Below are 15,561 nucleotides of genomic sequence, written 5' to 3'. Positions count from 1 at the left end.
GGTCCCTCTGATCTCCTCTTAGTATTTGGGGTCCCTCTGATCTCTCGGTGATCTCCTCTTAGTATTTTTGGTCACTCTGATCTCTCAGTGATCTCCTCTTAGTATTTGGGGTCCCTCTGATCTCCTCTTAGTATTTGGGGTCCCTCTGATCTCTCTGTGATCTCCTCTTAGTATTTGGGGTCCCTCTGATCTCTCGGTGATCTCCTCTTAGTATTTTTGGTCACTCTGATCTCTCGGTGATCTCCTCTTAGTATTTGCGGTCCCTCTGATCTCCTCTTAGTATTTGGGGTCCCTCTGATCTCTCTGTGATCTCCTCTTAGTATTTGGGGTCCCTCTGATCTCTCTGTGATCTCCTCCTAGTATTTGGGGTCCCTCTGATCTCTCGGTGATCTCCTCTTAGTATTTGGGGTCCCTCTGATCTCTCTGTGATCTCCTCTTAGTATTTGGGGTCCCTCTGATCTCTCGGTGATCTCCTCTTAGTATTTGGGGTCCCTCTGATCTCTCGGTGATCTCCTCTTAGTATTTGGGGTCCCTCTGATCTCCTGATAGTATTTGGGGTTACTGTGAGATTCGGGGGGGGGGGGGGGTTATATAACATAATGATAAGATATTTATACTTAGTGCAGTGACGGGTGCTTGTACATTATTCTAGTTTGGTTACTAATCGGCCGTTGGATGCGGCTTAATTGAAAAATCCATTTAATTAAATAGTAAAAACGGAGAAAGAACGGTGACAAAGGAAAAACTGTGTGAACTAACAATAAAAAACGTCCACTGTTTGCAAAAGACGTCCGAAAATAATGATCATGATCATTATTTTAACGTTCGCAATAAAAACATCCGTTATTCAATACAGTGTGCATAGGACGTCCAGCTTTCTATTGATTTCAATTCTTTGCTATTGCAGTCAGTTAAATAGCGGCCGCCTTTTCTCTATTTATGATGTTGTGTGAACATAGCCTTTCTGTGTTTTTAACCTTGTCCCGATTAAAAAAAGATGGAAATACTGTGTGTGAACACAGCCCATAGAGGATTTAATGTATATACACACAGGGGGAGATTTATCAATGGGGGTAAAATTTAGACTGGTGCAAACTGCCCACAGCAGCCAATCACAGCTCAGCTTTCCTTTCAGCACTGCCTAAAGCTGAGCTGTGATTGGTTGCTGTGGGCAGTTTGCACCAGTCTAAATTTTACACCCTTTGATAAATCTCCCCCAAAGTGTCTGCATAGAGGGTATATAGATACTCTCGTGTCTGTGTACAGGGTATATAGGACTCTTGTGTCTGTGTACAGAGTATATAGGATTCTCGTGTCTGTGTACAGGGTATATAGGATTCTCGTGTCTGTGTACAGGGTATATAGATACTCTCGTGTCTGTGTACAGAGTATATAGGATTCTCGTGTTTGTGTACAGGGTATATAGGATTCTCGTGTCTGTGTACAGGGTATATAGGATTCTCGTGTCTGTGTACAGGGTATATAGGATTCTCGTGTCTGTGTACAGGGTATATAGGATTCTCGTGTCTGTGTACAGAGTATATAGGATTCTCGTGTCTGTGTACAGGGTATATAGGACTCTCGTGTCTGTGTACAGGGTATATAGGATTCTCGTGTCTGTGTACAGGGTATATAGGATTCTCGTGTCTGTGTACAGGGTATATAGGATTCTCGTGTCTGTGTACAGGGTATATAGGATTCTCGTGTCTGTGTACAGGGTATATAGGATTCTCGTGTCTGTGTACAGGGTATATAGGACTCTCGTGTCTGTGTACAGGGTATATAGGATTCTCGTGTCTGTGTACAGGGTATATAGGATTCTCGTGTCTGTGTACAGGGTATATAGGATTTCCGCGTCTGCGTACAGGGTATATAGGATGGCAGTCAGGCTGCGGGTGTATCTGGTATATATAGGGTGAAGGCTTTTGTATGTGTGAGGATGAGCAGTATGGGAGATCTGTGTGATATGTAGAGTGCGGCGAGATTAATGTCACGTACGTGCGGTATTGGTGTGTAATATATGGGGTGCATTGTGTATAGTGCAGTACGTGACGCATGGGGTGCTGGGTATATAGTCTGGAGGGTGCTGGGGTATATAGTCTGGAGGGAGCCGGGTATATGGGGTGCTGGGATATATAGTCTGGAGGGTGCGGGAGTATATGAGGTGCTGGGGTATATAGTCTGGAGGGTGTGGGGTATATGGGGTTCTGGGGTATATAGTCTGGAGGGTGCGGGGTATATGGGGTGCTGGGGTATATAGTCTGGAGGGTGCAGGAGTATATGGGGTGCTGGGGTATATAGTCTGGAGGGTGCAGGAGTATATGGGGTTCTGGGGTATATAGTCTGGAGAGTGCAGGGGTATATGGGGTTCTGGGGTATATAGTCTGGAGGGTGCGGGATATATGGGGTGCTGGGTATATAGTCTGGAGGGTGCGGGGTATATGGGGTGCTGGGTATATAGTCTCGAGGGTGCGGGGTATATGGGGTGCTGGGGTATATAGTCTGGAGGGTGCGGGGTATATGGGGTGCTGGGGTATATAGTCTGGAGGGTGCAGGGGTATATGGGGTGCTGGGGTATATAGTCTGGAGGGTGCGGGGTATATAGTCTGGAGGCTGCGGGAGTATATGGGGTGCTGGGGTATATAGTCTGGAGGGTGCAGGATTATATGGGGTGCTGGGGTATATAGTCTGGAGGGTGCGGGGTATATGGGGTGCTGGGGTATATAGTCTGGAGGATTTAGGGTAAATGGTCACTGACCTCTTGATCTTCAGGCCGCCCCCTCCCTTGTTGGGCTCCACGAGTCTTCGGGTCTCCGAGTCTCCCCCGGGCTCCATTCTCTGTATTATGGGCTCCAGTTTAGGGTCACACTCCCATGTCTTGGTGTGTGATGTCGGGCTGTGTGACAAAAAAGGGTGAAAATCCACGACCAGGGGCAGTGTCAGGTGAGACGATCTGCAGTGGGGTCCAGGTGCAGGTGAGATGATCTGCAGTGGGGTCCAGGGGCAGTGTCAGGTGAGACGATCTGCAGTGATATCCAGGCACAGGGTCAGGTGAGACGATCTGCAGTGGGGTCCTGGCGTAGTGTGTGATAACAAGCCTGGTGAGATGATCTGCAGCGTAGTGCTGGATTATGTGATGATCTGCACAGAGTGGTCTGGTGCAGGTGGGATGCAAGATTTGGGGTAATAACTTGCAAAGTGGAAAAGGATATACTGTGGTGAGGCAACGATCTGCAGAGCGTCTCCAGCCGCAGTGTCCTGTGTGCCGCAGAGTGTGAGCTGAGAGACGGAGCGATGTGTGAGCGATCAGAGGAGAGATCGCTGTGAGAGGAGTCAGGACGGAGCTGCTGCTGAGGGAGGAAGAGCTCCCCCTGGTGACAGAAAGCCGGAGCTGCCGCCACCTCTCCTCCGCTCGTGCACAAGAAAAGTCACCGAACCGAAACCGTCCCCGACCGAAGAAAAGATACCGCACCCCGAGCCACCGACTACCAGCATACCACCCCCCCCCCCCCCCCCCCCCCGCTCAGTATACCGCACGGTGAACGTTCCGAACAGCAATAGCACCCCCCCCATCCCTCCAAATTATACAGTATCTTGATAAACAGCGACCACCGAGGTGATGAGGGGGTTACTGGTCACAGCTGCTGGGGTCTCTGGTGATGAGGGGGTTACTGGTCACAGCTGCGGGGGTCTCTGGTGATGAGGGGGTTACTGGTCACAGCTGCGGGGGTCTCTGGTGATGAAGGGGTTACTGGTGACAAGGGGGTTACTGGTCACACCTCAGGGGGTCTCTGGTGATGAGGGGGTTACTGGTGACAAGGGGGTTACTGGTCACACCTCAGGGGGTCTCTGGTGATGAGGGGGTTACTGGTCACACCTCAGGGGGTCTCTGGTGATGAGGGGGTTACTGGTCACAGCTGCGGGGGTCTCTGGTGATGAGGGGGTTACTGGTCACAGCTGCGGGGGTCTCTGGTGATGAGGGGGTTACTGGTAACACCTCAGGGGGTCTCTGGTGATGAGGGGGTTACTGGTCACACCTCAGGGGGTCTCTGGTGATGAGGGGGTTACTGGTCACACCTCAGGGGGTCTCTGGTGATGAGGGGGTTACTGGTCACACCTCAGGGGGTCTCTGGTGATGAGGGGGTTACTGGTCACAGCTGCGGGGGTCTCTGGTGATGAGGGGGTTACTGGTGACAAGGGGGTTACTGGTCACACCTCAGGGGGTCTCTGGTGATGAGGGAGTTACTGGTCACACCTCATAGGGTCTCTGGTGATGAGGGGGTTAATAGTCACACCTCAGGGGGTCTCTGGTGATGAGGGGGTTACTGGTCACACCTCAGGGGGTCTCGGGGGGATGAGGGCTTACTGGTCAAAGCTCCAGTGCTGAAGGAGATATTGGTCATAACTCCGGGGGTCTCTGGTGACGAGGGGGTTACTGGTCTGGAGGTCTATGGTGGGATACATCCTTACTGATAGTGTTCTGTAGGTAGATGGCGCAGTTACAGATCCTCGGCCAGTCAAGTTCCGGCTCCGCCACCAGTCCAGTTCTGGATCAGTGGCCAGTCCGGTTCCGGCTCCGCCACCAGTCCAGTTCCAGCTCTGCGGCCAGTCCAGTTCTGGATCCACGGCCAGTCCGGTTCCGGCTCCGCCACCAGTCCAATTCCAGCTCTGCGGCCAGTCCGGTTCCGGCTCCGCCACCAGTCCAGTTCCAGCTCTGCGGCTGTCCGGGACTGAATCCTGAAGGACACTGGGAGTTTAGTTGATGATAAATGTAAATGTAGAGATTAGTGTCAGGCGGCTGCTGCGAAGGCTCAGGAGGGGCAAAGACCTCCATGAAGAAACACAGGGCTTCTCTGTACAGAACTGATGGAGAATTATGGGAAGACATAACAAAGCTGAGCGGGTTTAGGAGCCGAGTAATGGGAGGACTACTATTACCCAGACAGATTTAACTGGGGTCTCCTCAGGGTCTTGTCCTTATGATGTTTAAACTTGGCATGACAGAGCAGTGACCATTTATAATCCACAAACCCTGCCAGGAAGTGCCCAGGGGGAGGATCCTGTTGTGGCTCCACCTATTGGCTGAGGAGAACAGGACCAAATTGGGTGCCAAATCACTTCCATGGAGCCACAAGACCTCGTATTGCTGGTATGGTGGTCTCCCTATGGACCACCCCATGAATGTGTCCACCACAGTGCTCCACCACCTGACCTCATACTGCTGGTATGGTGGTCTCCCTATGGACCACCCCATGAACGCGTTCACCACAGTGCTCCACCACCTGACCTCATACTGCTGGTATGGTGGTCTCCCCATGGATAGTGTAGAGGAGGCTCAGCTGTGTCCCCACACATTACATTCCCCTGGTGGATTGTGGGTAATGGTTTGCATTTGAGCTTCTTGTCCAGCAGATTATCTCCAGTAAATGACATTTTATCTGTTCCCTGATGAAAACCAGTGGCGTAGCTACTATGAAGGCAGGGAAGGCGACTGCTATGGGGCCCCTGCAGGAAGAGGGCCCGAGGAAGCCTGCCCTGCCTTTATGGTAGGTACCCCGCTCCCCCAGGGGTCCAGAGAGGAAGAGGGACCCCCACTGCACTGTTCAGCCCCCTCACTGTAGTGCCGGGTGAGCGGGCTGAACAGAGGAGCAGGACCTGCCAGACGGCACAGGAGAGGGATGAAGGACCTTTGGGTCACATGACCCAAAGGTCCTCAATACCTATGTGAAGATCAGCCCGGACTACAGGAGGAGGAGGGGGGAAGCCTGGGAGCTGTAAGTGCTGTGTATGTGTGTCAGAGAGTGTATATATGTATCTGTGGGTATATGTATATGTCAGTGGGTGTATATATGTATCTGTGGGTATATGTATATGTCAGTGGGTGTATATATGTATCTGTGGGTATATGTATATGTCAGTGAGTGTATATATGTATCTGTGGGTATATGTATATGTCAGTGAGTGTATATATGTATCTGTGGGTATATGTATATGTCAGTGAGTGTATATATGTATCTGTGGGTATATGTATATGTCAGTGAGTGTATATATGTGTCTGTGGGTATATGTATATGTCAGTGAGTGTATATATGTATCTGTGTATATATTTATATGTCAGTGGGTGTATATATGTATCTGTGTATATATTTATATGTCAGTATGTGTATGTATCTGTGGCTATATGTGTGTGTGTATGGTAGATGCTATTTCCAAGTGGGCTAAAGGACCTGGTCCCACTTGGATTTAGCATTTTCACATTAGAGTCAGCTATTTCCAAGTGGGCAGAGGGACCTTAGCATTACCACATAATATAAGCTACTTTGTAGTGGGTAGCGGGACCAGGTCCTTTAACCCACTTGGATTTAGACTCAACCATTTTCTTTTATTTCTGGTTGAGTATTTCTTATTACACTGAGATGATTTCCCTGTGTACAGTCTATTAATGGTGTATACATCAGCACTAGTGTCATCACATTACAGCGTATATATGTGTGTATGTCAGTGGTGTATCTGTATATACATTAATGGTGCCTCTGCGTGTGTGTGTATGTGCGTCATTGTCTGTGTTTGCCGGGGGGGGGAGGCGTACAGGATTCATGGGGCCCCATACAGTTTTTTGCTATGGGGCCCCATGAATCCTAGCTACGCCCCTGATGAAAACGTATTAGTTTTGCCTCCAGCTGAGTCTCATTACTGTCCCAGAGTTATAGCCAATATCTAAAAGGGGCACAGAAACCAACATTGTCCTCAGAGTCCATCAACATCTCCAGCAGGAAGAATTACGGCAAGAGCAGCATTGTGCGGAGGCGAGATGTAGCTAGGCTCTCCTGCACCAGGGGCAAAGATTTAACTTCCCCCCCCCCCCCCCCCTTGTGTGCGCAGTAAGCACAGGGGGGCCCATGCTGTCCCTTCGCTGCTGGTATATAACACATATATATATATATCTATATATTTTTTTAAATGAAGTTTAGATAAGAGATTGTTCAGATGAGCAGTTCGCTCATCTCTCCTGGCAGCACTAGTGCGGGATTCACAATATGGGATAAATAACATCATATTTCCTGTGCACCTGGAATGTTTTTATGAAGAATGATTATCGGGGCAGCTCTGGGCTCAATCACCATTTTTTAAAGTAATTCCATTTTTCCCATTTAAAATTTGGTCCCTAAGTACCTTAATGGAGGCGCCATTGTCTCCGATCCCTGCTGTCTGTACCTGAGGAGGCGCCGTTGTCTCCGCTCCGTGCTGTCTATACCTGAGGAGGCGCCGTTGTCTCCGCTCCCTGCTGTCTGTACCTGTAGAGGGGCCGTTGTCTCTGCTCCCTGCTGTCTGTACCTGAGGAGGCGCCGTTGTCTCCGCTCCCTGCTGTCTGTACCTGGGGAGGCAGCATTGTCTCCGCTCCCTGCTGTCTGTACCTGAGGAGGGGCCATTGTCTCCGCTCCCTGCTGTCTGTACCTGAGGAGGCTCCGTTGTCTCCGCTCCCTGCTGTCTGTACCTGTGAAGGTGCCGTTGTCTCCGCTCCCTCCTGTCTGTATCTGAGGAGGCACCGTTGTCTCCGCTCCCTGCTGTCTGTACCTGAGGAGGCGCCGTTGTCTCCGCTCCCTGCTGTCTGTATCTGAGGAGGCGCCGTTGTCTCCACTCCCTGCTGTCTGTACCTGAGGAGGCACCGTTGTCTCCGCTCCCTGCTGTCTGTACCTGAGGAGGCACCGTTGTCTCCGCTCCCTGCTGTCTGTACCTGAGGAGGCGCCATTGTCTCCGCTCCCTGCTGTCTGTACCTGAGGAGGCACCGTTGTCTCCGCTCCCTGCTGTCTGTACCTGAGGAGGCGCCCTTGTCTCCGCTCCCTGCTGTCTGTACCTGAGGAGGCACCGTTGTCTCCGCTCCCTGCTGTCTGTACCTGAGGAGGCACCGTTGTCTCCGCTCCCTGCTGTCTGTACCTGAGGAGGCGCCATTGTCTCCGCTCCCTGCTGTCTGTACCTGAGGAGGCACCGTTGTCTCCGCTCCCTGCTGTCTGTACCTGTGAAGGTGCCGTTGTCTCCGCTCCCTCCTGTCTGTATCTGAGGAGGCGCCGTTGTCTCCGCTCCCTGCTGTCTGTACCTGAGGAGGCACCGTTGTCTCCGCTCCCTGCTGTCTGTACCTGAGGAGGCACCGTTGTCTCCGCTCCCTGCTGTCTGTACCTGTGAAGGTGCCGTTGTCTCCGCTCCCTGCTGTCTGTACCTGAGGAGGCGCCATTGTCTCCGCTCCCTGCTGTCTGTACCTGAGGAGGCGCCGTTGTCTCCGCCCCCTGCTGTCTGTACCTGGGGAGGCAGCATTGTCTCCGCTCCCTGCTGTCTGTACCTGAGGAGGCGCCGTTGTCTCCGCTCCCTCCTGTCTGTATCTGAGGAGGCGCCGTTGTCTCCGCTCTCTGCTGTCTGTACCTGAGGAGGCTCTGTTGTCTCCGCTCCCTGCTGTCTGTATTTGAGGAGGCGCCGTTGTCTCCGCTCCCTGCTGTCTGTACCTGGGGAGGCAGCATTGTCTCCGCTCCCTGCTGTCTGTACCTGAGGAGGCGCCGTTGTCTCCGCTTCCTGCTGTCTGTACCTGAGGAGGCGCCGTTGTCTCCGCTCCCTGCTGTCTGTACCTGAGGAGGCGCCGTTGTCTCCGCTCTCTGCTGTCTGTACCCGAGGAGGCGCCGTTGTCTCCGCTCCCTGCTGTCTGTACCTGAGGAGGCGCCGTTGTCTCCGCTCCCTGCTGTCTATACCTGAGGAGGCGCCGTTGTCTCCGCTCCCTGCTGTCTGTATCTGAGGAGGCGCCGTTGTCTCCGCTCCCTGCTGTCTGTACCTGAGGAGGCGCCGTTGTCTCCGCTCTCTGCTGTCTGTACCTGGGGAGGCAGCATTGTCTCCGCTCCCTGCTGTCTGTACCTGAGGAGGCGCCGTTGTCTCCGCTCCCTCCTGTCTGTATCTGAGGAGGCGCCGTTGTCTCCGTTCTCTGCTGTCTGTACCTGAGGAGGCTCTGTTGTCTCCGCTCCCTGCTGTCTGTATTTGAGGAGGCGCCGTTGTCTCCGCTCCCTGCTGTCTGTACCTGGGGAGGCAGCATTGTCTCCGCTCCCTGCTGTCTGTACCTGAGGAGGCGCCGTTGTCTCCGCTTCCTGCTGTCTGTACCTGAGGAGGCGCCGTTGTCTCCGCTCCCTGCTGTCTGTACCTGAGGAGGCGCAGTTGTCTCCGCTCCCTGCTGTCTGTACCTGAGGACGCGCCGTTGTCTCCGCTCCCTGCTGTCTGTACCTGAGGAGGCGCCGTTGTCTCCGCTCCCTGCTGTCTGTACCCGAGGAGGCGCCGTTGTCTCCGCTCTCTGCTGTCTGTACCCGAGGAGGCGCCGTTGTCTCCGCTCCCTGCTGTCTGTATCTGAGGAGGTGCCGTTGTCTCCGCTCCCTGCTGTCTGTACCTGAGGAGGTGCCGTTGTCTCCGCTCCCTGCTGTCTGTACCTAAGGAGGCGCTGTTGTCTCCGCTCCCTGCTGTCTGTACCTGTGGAGGGGACGTATCCGCTCCCTTCTGTCTGTACCTGAGGTCGTGCTGTTGTTTCCGCTCCCTGCTGTCCGTACCTGTGGAGGCGCCGTTGTCTCCGCTCCCTGCTGTCTGTACCTGTGGAGGTGCCGTTGTCTCCGCTCCCTGCTGTCCGTACCTGAGTAGGCGCTGTTGTCTCTGCTCCCTGCTGTCCGTACCTGAGTAGGCGCTGTTGTCTCTGCTCCCTGCTGTCCATTTATATAAATGTGATATATATTTGGAGAAGGCAGTTATTAAAGGGTTAAGTATATAATAATGTACAACCAGACCAGACCCTTAAATAGACACTGGACCCCAACTCTCTTGTGTGCCCCCCCATCCCAGACTGGTGTCACCCTGTACCCCCCGGCCCCCCTCCCCACTCCAGACTGGGCACCCTTCACCTCCCCCCCTCAGACTGGGCACCCTTCACCCCCCTCCCCAGACTGGGCACCCCTTCCCCTCCTCCCCACACTGGGCAGCCTTCACCCTCCTCCCCAGACTGGGCGCCCCTGATTGTCCTCCCCTTCCCACACACCTGTCTTTATTTCTTCCTCCTCCATAGGGCAGTGTACATACAGGACCTGCGGTGACATCATAGTCACATACCAAGGTCCTTCACCATCTACACAGTAACTTTGCTGTACTGTCTCCTGGCTGCTGTTTAGCCCTGATTTGCACAAAATCTCGGTAAAAACGCTGCGATTTTGCACAAATTATAGCTAAACAGCAGCCAGGAGACAGGACAGTATGGGAAATACCTCTTCTGATCAAGTTATAATCGTCCCCGTCCTCCTCACACTGACAGAGGGCAGGAGGCTTCCAGGCTGCCTCATCCACTGGGATCCTTCTCTCTCTGGTCCCTGTGATGGCGCCCCCCCTGGTCTCTGCAACCGGGGCAGCTGCCCCCCCCTTCCCTACGGCCCTGGTGCAGAGATGTTGATAAGTTAGGTTCATTGATCAACTGAAACTGTAGCCCCCGATCCTATCTATTGTCTTCTCTGAGCGAAAGAAATCAGACGGCAGTTTCTGGTGGGACTTCTCACATATATTATCATGGTAAAGCCATTGAAAAGCAACAGCTCGGCCTCTTCTGATGACAAGGGCAGATCCAGCATCTAACCCACACCAGGTGATTCCTCTTCCCCCTGGTAGGGGAAAACTGCACTGATGAAATGGACCCTCAGAAAGTCTGCACACGTAGAAGTCATTCAGAATTATAAAACGATCCTTTGCAATGGCCGACAGATGACTATTGTGATCGATCAGGTTAAATTTTGGGAGTTCTGTCGACCATTTCCCATTTTACACAAGTCTACTGTAAAATTGAGTATTGAATGGCTTCATCAATTTATGGGCAACTTAGGAGACATAATATAAGCACTCTTATAAGAGTGCACATTATATCTGGAGGAACCATCAGTCATCTAAGACTCATTGCCAAAACGTAAGAGGCAGCACAGTAACCAAACACTTGTCCTGCAGATCAAATCCATCTTCAGAAGGCACCACTGTCCAACTTTTTAAGTGACCTTCTACTCCTTACACTGCTCTTTCCTCAATAGAAAACATGAAGTCCTATTATTGTGACCAGCAGCTTATATTCGTAAATGATGTGTGCAGCACGGACAGCAGCTAGGCGGGCCAGGAGTAACTCCATAAGGTCCTTGTAGGTGTCAGGATTAGAGATGAGCGAACTGGGTTCGAGTCGATCCGAACCCGAACGTTCAGCATTTGATTAGTGGCGGCTGCTGAACTTGGTTAACGCTCTAAGGTTGTCTGGAAAACATGGATACAGCCAATGACTATATCCATGATTTCCACATAGCCTTAGGGCTTTATCCAACTTCAGCAGCCACCGCTAATCAAATGCCGAAAGTTTGGGTTCGGATCGACTCGAGCATGCTCCAGGTTCGCTGATCTCTAGTCAGGATCCATGCTGGCTGCATCACACATCTGCTGGACTGTCCATAGAGCCAACACCACCATCCAGTTGCCCCCACAGATGATCAGTTGGGCCCAGGACTGTGGAATTAGGGGCCAGTGCAGTACTGGGAGGTCTTGCTCGTCCAACCAGTATCGGACATTTCTAGCCATGTGATGTGTTGCATTGTCTTGTTGGAAGATCTTACCTGCTCCAGGAACAACAATCTGCATGTTTGGGTGTATGTGACCTTCAGGTATGGATTTAGACCCAGATCATCTGAAAGCGCCTCCACATGAATGAATGGCCCAGACAACATCCCCCAGACCATAACACTGCCCCCCGGCTTGTGTTATTCCAGCAATGGCAGCAGAGTGTTTGTTCACTGATGTTTCTCTATTTACATGACAACGTCCATCTGTTCCATGAAGCCTTTACCGATCAGCAGAGAACACAACCCTTTACCGACCAGCAGAGAACACAACCCTTTACCGACCATCAGAGAAGACAACCCTTTACCGACCAGCAGAGAACACAGCCCTTTACTGACCAGCAGAGATGACAGCCCTTTACCGACAAGCAGAGAAGACAAACCTTTACCGACCAGCAGAAATGACAACCCTTTACCCACCAGCAGAAATGACAACCCTTTACCCACCAGCAAAGAAGACAGCCCTTTACCGACCAGCAGAGAAGACAACCCTTTACCAACCAGCAGAGAAGACAGCCCTTTACCGACCAGCAGAGAAGATAGCGGTTTACCAACCAGCAGAGAAGACAGCCCTTTACCGATCAGCAGAGAACACAGCGGATGAGAATACAGGGGTGTAGCTAAGATTCATGGGGCCTCATAGCAAAAGAACTGTGTATACATGAGCCGTGCCCATACCCGGGGAAATAGGGTGTATACATGAGCCGTGCACATACCAGGGAAATAGGGTGTATACATGAGCCGTGCACATACCCGGGGAAATAGGGTGTATACATGAGCCGTGCACATACCAGGGAAATAGGGTGTATACATGAGCCGTGCACATACCAGGGAAATAGGGTGTATACATGAGCCGTGCACATACCCGGGGAAATAGGGTGTATACATGAGCCGTGCACATACCAGGGAAATAGGGTGTATACATGAGCTGTGCCCATACCCGGGGAAATAGGGTGTATACATGAGCCGTGCCCATACCCGGGGAATAGGGTGTATACATGAGCCGTGCCCATACCCGGGGAAATAGGGTGTATACATGAGCCGTGCCCATACCCGGGGAATAGGGTGTATACATGAGCCGTGCCCATACCCGGGGAAATAGGGTGTATACATGAGCCGTGCCCATACCCGGGGAAATAGGGTGTATACATGAGCCGTGCCCATACCCGGGGAATAGGGTGTATACATGAGCCGTGCCCATACCCGGGGAAATAGGGTGTATACATGAGCCGTGCCCATACCCAGGGAATAGGGTGTATACATGAGCCGTGCACATACCCAGGAAATAGGGTGTATACATGAGCCGTGCACATACCCGGGGAATAGGGTGTATACATGAGCCATGCCCATACCCGGGAAATAGGGTGTATACATGAGCCGTGCCCATACCCGGGAAATAGGGTGTATACATGAGCCGTGCCCATACCCAGGGAATAGGGTGTATACACGAGCCGTGCACATACCCAGGGAATAGGGTGTATACATGAGCCGTGCCCATACCCAGGGAATAGGGTGTATACATGAGCCGTGCCCATACCCGGGAAATAGGGTGTATACATGAGCCGTGCCCATACCCAGGGAATAGGGTGTATACATGAGCCGTGCCCATACCCGGGAAATAGGGTGTATACATGAGCCGTGCCCATACCCGGGGAATAGGGTGTATACATGAGCCGTGCACATACCTGGGGAAATAGGGTGTATACATGAGCCGTGCCCATACCCGGGGAATAGGGTGTATACATGAGCCGTGCCCATACCCGGGAAATAGGGTGTATACATGAGCCGTGCCCATACCCAGGGAATAGGGTGTATACATGAGCCGTGCACATACCCAGGAAATAGGGTGTATACATGAGCCGTGCACATACCCGGGGAATAGGGTGTATACATGAGCCGTGCCCATACCCGGGAAATAGGGTGTATACATGAGCCGTGCCCATACCCGGGAAATAGGGTGTATACATGAGCCGTGCCCATACCCAGGGAATAGGGTGTATACACGAGCCGTGCACATACCCAGGGAATAGGGTGTATACATGAGCCGTGCCCATACCCGGGAAATAGGGTGTATACATGAGCCGTGCACATACCAGGGGAAATAGGGTGTATACATGAGCCGTGCCCATACCCAGGGAATAGGGTGTATACATGAGCCGTGCCCATACCCAGGGAATAGGGTGTATACATGAGCCGTGCCCATACCCGGGAAATAGGGTGTATACATGAGCCGTGCCCATACCCAGGGAATAGGGTGTATACATGAGCCGTGCCCATACCCGGGAAATAGGGTGTATACATGAGCCGTGCCCATACCCAGGGAATAGGGTGTATACATGAGCCGTGCCCATACCCGGGAAATAGGGTGTATACATGAGCCGTGCCCATACCCGGGGAATAGGGTGTATACATGAGCCGTGCACATACCCCGGGGAAATAGGGTGTATACATGAGCCGTGCCCATTGCCGGGGAATAGGGTGTATACATGAGCCGTGCCAGGGCCGCTTTAACCAGAGGGCACATGGTGCACGTGCACCGGGCCCACTGGTTAAAGGGGCCCCCCGAGCAGGCCGGCCGTTGCTATGTGCGACCAATGCGGTCGCACAGGGCTCCGGCCACCAGCCTGTCAGGGGGGAGCGCCATGGATAGGTAATCTACTTACCCCTCCATGGCGCCCCCTGCAGGGCCCCCCCGTCCGCCGCTGCCCCCGCCCGCTGCTGTTGCTGCGGCGCTTCAGCGCTTCAGCAGCAGCGACACTGACAGAGAGAGAGCCATTGGCTCCCTCCCTGTCAGTCACTCTTGTGGCCGCACTTCCTGTGGTCACAAGAGGCCGCACTCTCCCTCTAGCGCCCGACGTCACTGGAGCGTCGGTGTGAGGGTAAGGGGAGTGCAGCCTCTTGTGACCGCAGGAAGTGCGGCCACAAGAGGGAAGAGAAGAGGAACGCGTGGACCCAGGTGAGTAACAGTGTTTAATGTCCAGAAAGTATTCCAGCGAGACAGCCATCCTTGATAAAATCCACTTTTATTTAACTTGGACAAAAATAGAATAAAACATCCAGCACATGGATAGTGCGACGCGTTTCGACGTTAGTACGTCTTAATCACTGCATAAGTACATTGTGTGCATGAAACATATAAATAGTGCTCAAAACAATTAAAACACAAAGGGAAGCTCACCTGTATCCGTGTCCAGCAAACATAGAGTGGGCTAGCAATCAGCAATGAGGTGAATCACCAACATGCAGCTGGACACAGGACAGGTGAGTAACAGCTCCATCTGGTGGACAGGAGGAATCATGCATGAGAGGATATCAATACAAATACATTAGGTCCGTTTTGTAATTTAACCCTTTGGGAAAACGGGAACCCAGATTGAGAATCCAATACGCTTCTCTATTCAACAGCTTGCGCTGCCAATCCCCTCCTCTTGCATCTCTATACACCTTCTCTATACCAAAAAATGAGAAAAACTTTGTTTCACCATTATGAATGTCTACAAAATGTCGTGCGGCACCGGACATATGAGTACTCTTTTTTGCAATGTCATGAAGATGTTCCGCAATTCTAACTTTTAATTTACGTGAGGTACATCCTACATATAATTTATTACACGCATTGCACTCTATTCCATAAATTATATGATCACTATCACAATTGATAAATGAATTGATTTTATAAATTTTCTTTCTTTCACAGTCTTGGAAAGTATTAGTTTTTTTCAATATTATATGGGTGGGGGGGCGGCTATATGGGGGAGCACAGGGGAGCTATATACTATGGGGGGGGCGGCTATATACTATTGGGGAGCACAGGGAAGCTATATACTATGGGGGGGTTATATACTATTGGGGAGCACAGGGGAGCTATGTACTATGGGGGGTTATATACTATTGGGGAGCACAGGGGAGCTAT

General features: G+C 52.0%; 1 protein-coding gene across 2 annotated transcripts in view; it reads right to left on the bottom strand.

Annotated features, from left to right (window-relative positions):
* SLC30A3 (solute carrier family 30 member 3) overlaps positions 1–2,890 on the bottom strand; it is a 28,379-nt gene extending 25,489 nt beyond the window's left edge. For both annotated transcript variants that reach the window (XM_069974157.1, XM_069974158.1), the window contains exon 1: positions 2,759–2,890. In XM_069974157.1, the coding sequence (XP_069830258.1) occupies positions 2,759–2,835 (77 nt within the window). In that variant the 5' untranslated portion in view covers positions 2,836–2,890. The remainder of the gene's footprint in view (positions 1–2,758) is intronic.
* Between the last annotated feature and the right edge of the window lie 12,671 nt (positions 2,891–15,561).

Source organism: Dendropsophus ebraccatus, chromosome 6, assembly GCF_027789765.1.
Source record: "Dendropsophus ebraccatus isolate aDenEbr1 chromosome 6, aDenEbr1.pat, whole genome shotgun sequence".
Classification (NCBI taxonomy): Eukaryota; Metazoa; Chordata; class Amphibia; order Anura; family Hylidae; genus Dendropsophus; species Dendropsophus ebraccatus.
This window is presented reverse-complemented; position numbering and strand designations above follow the sequence as displayed.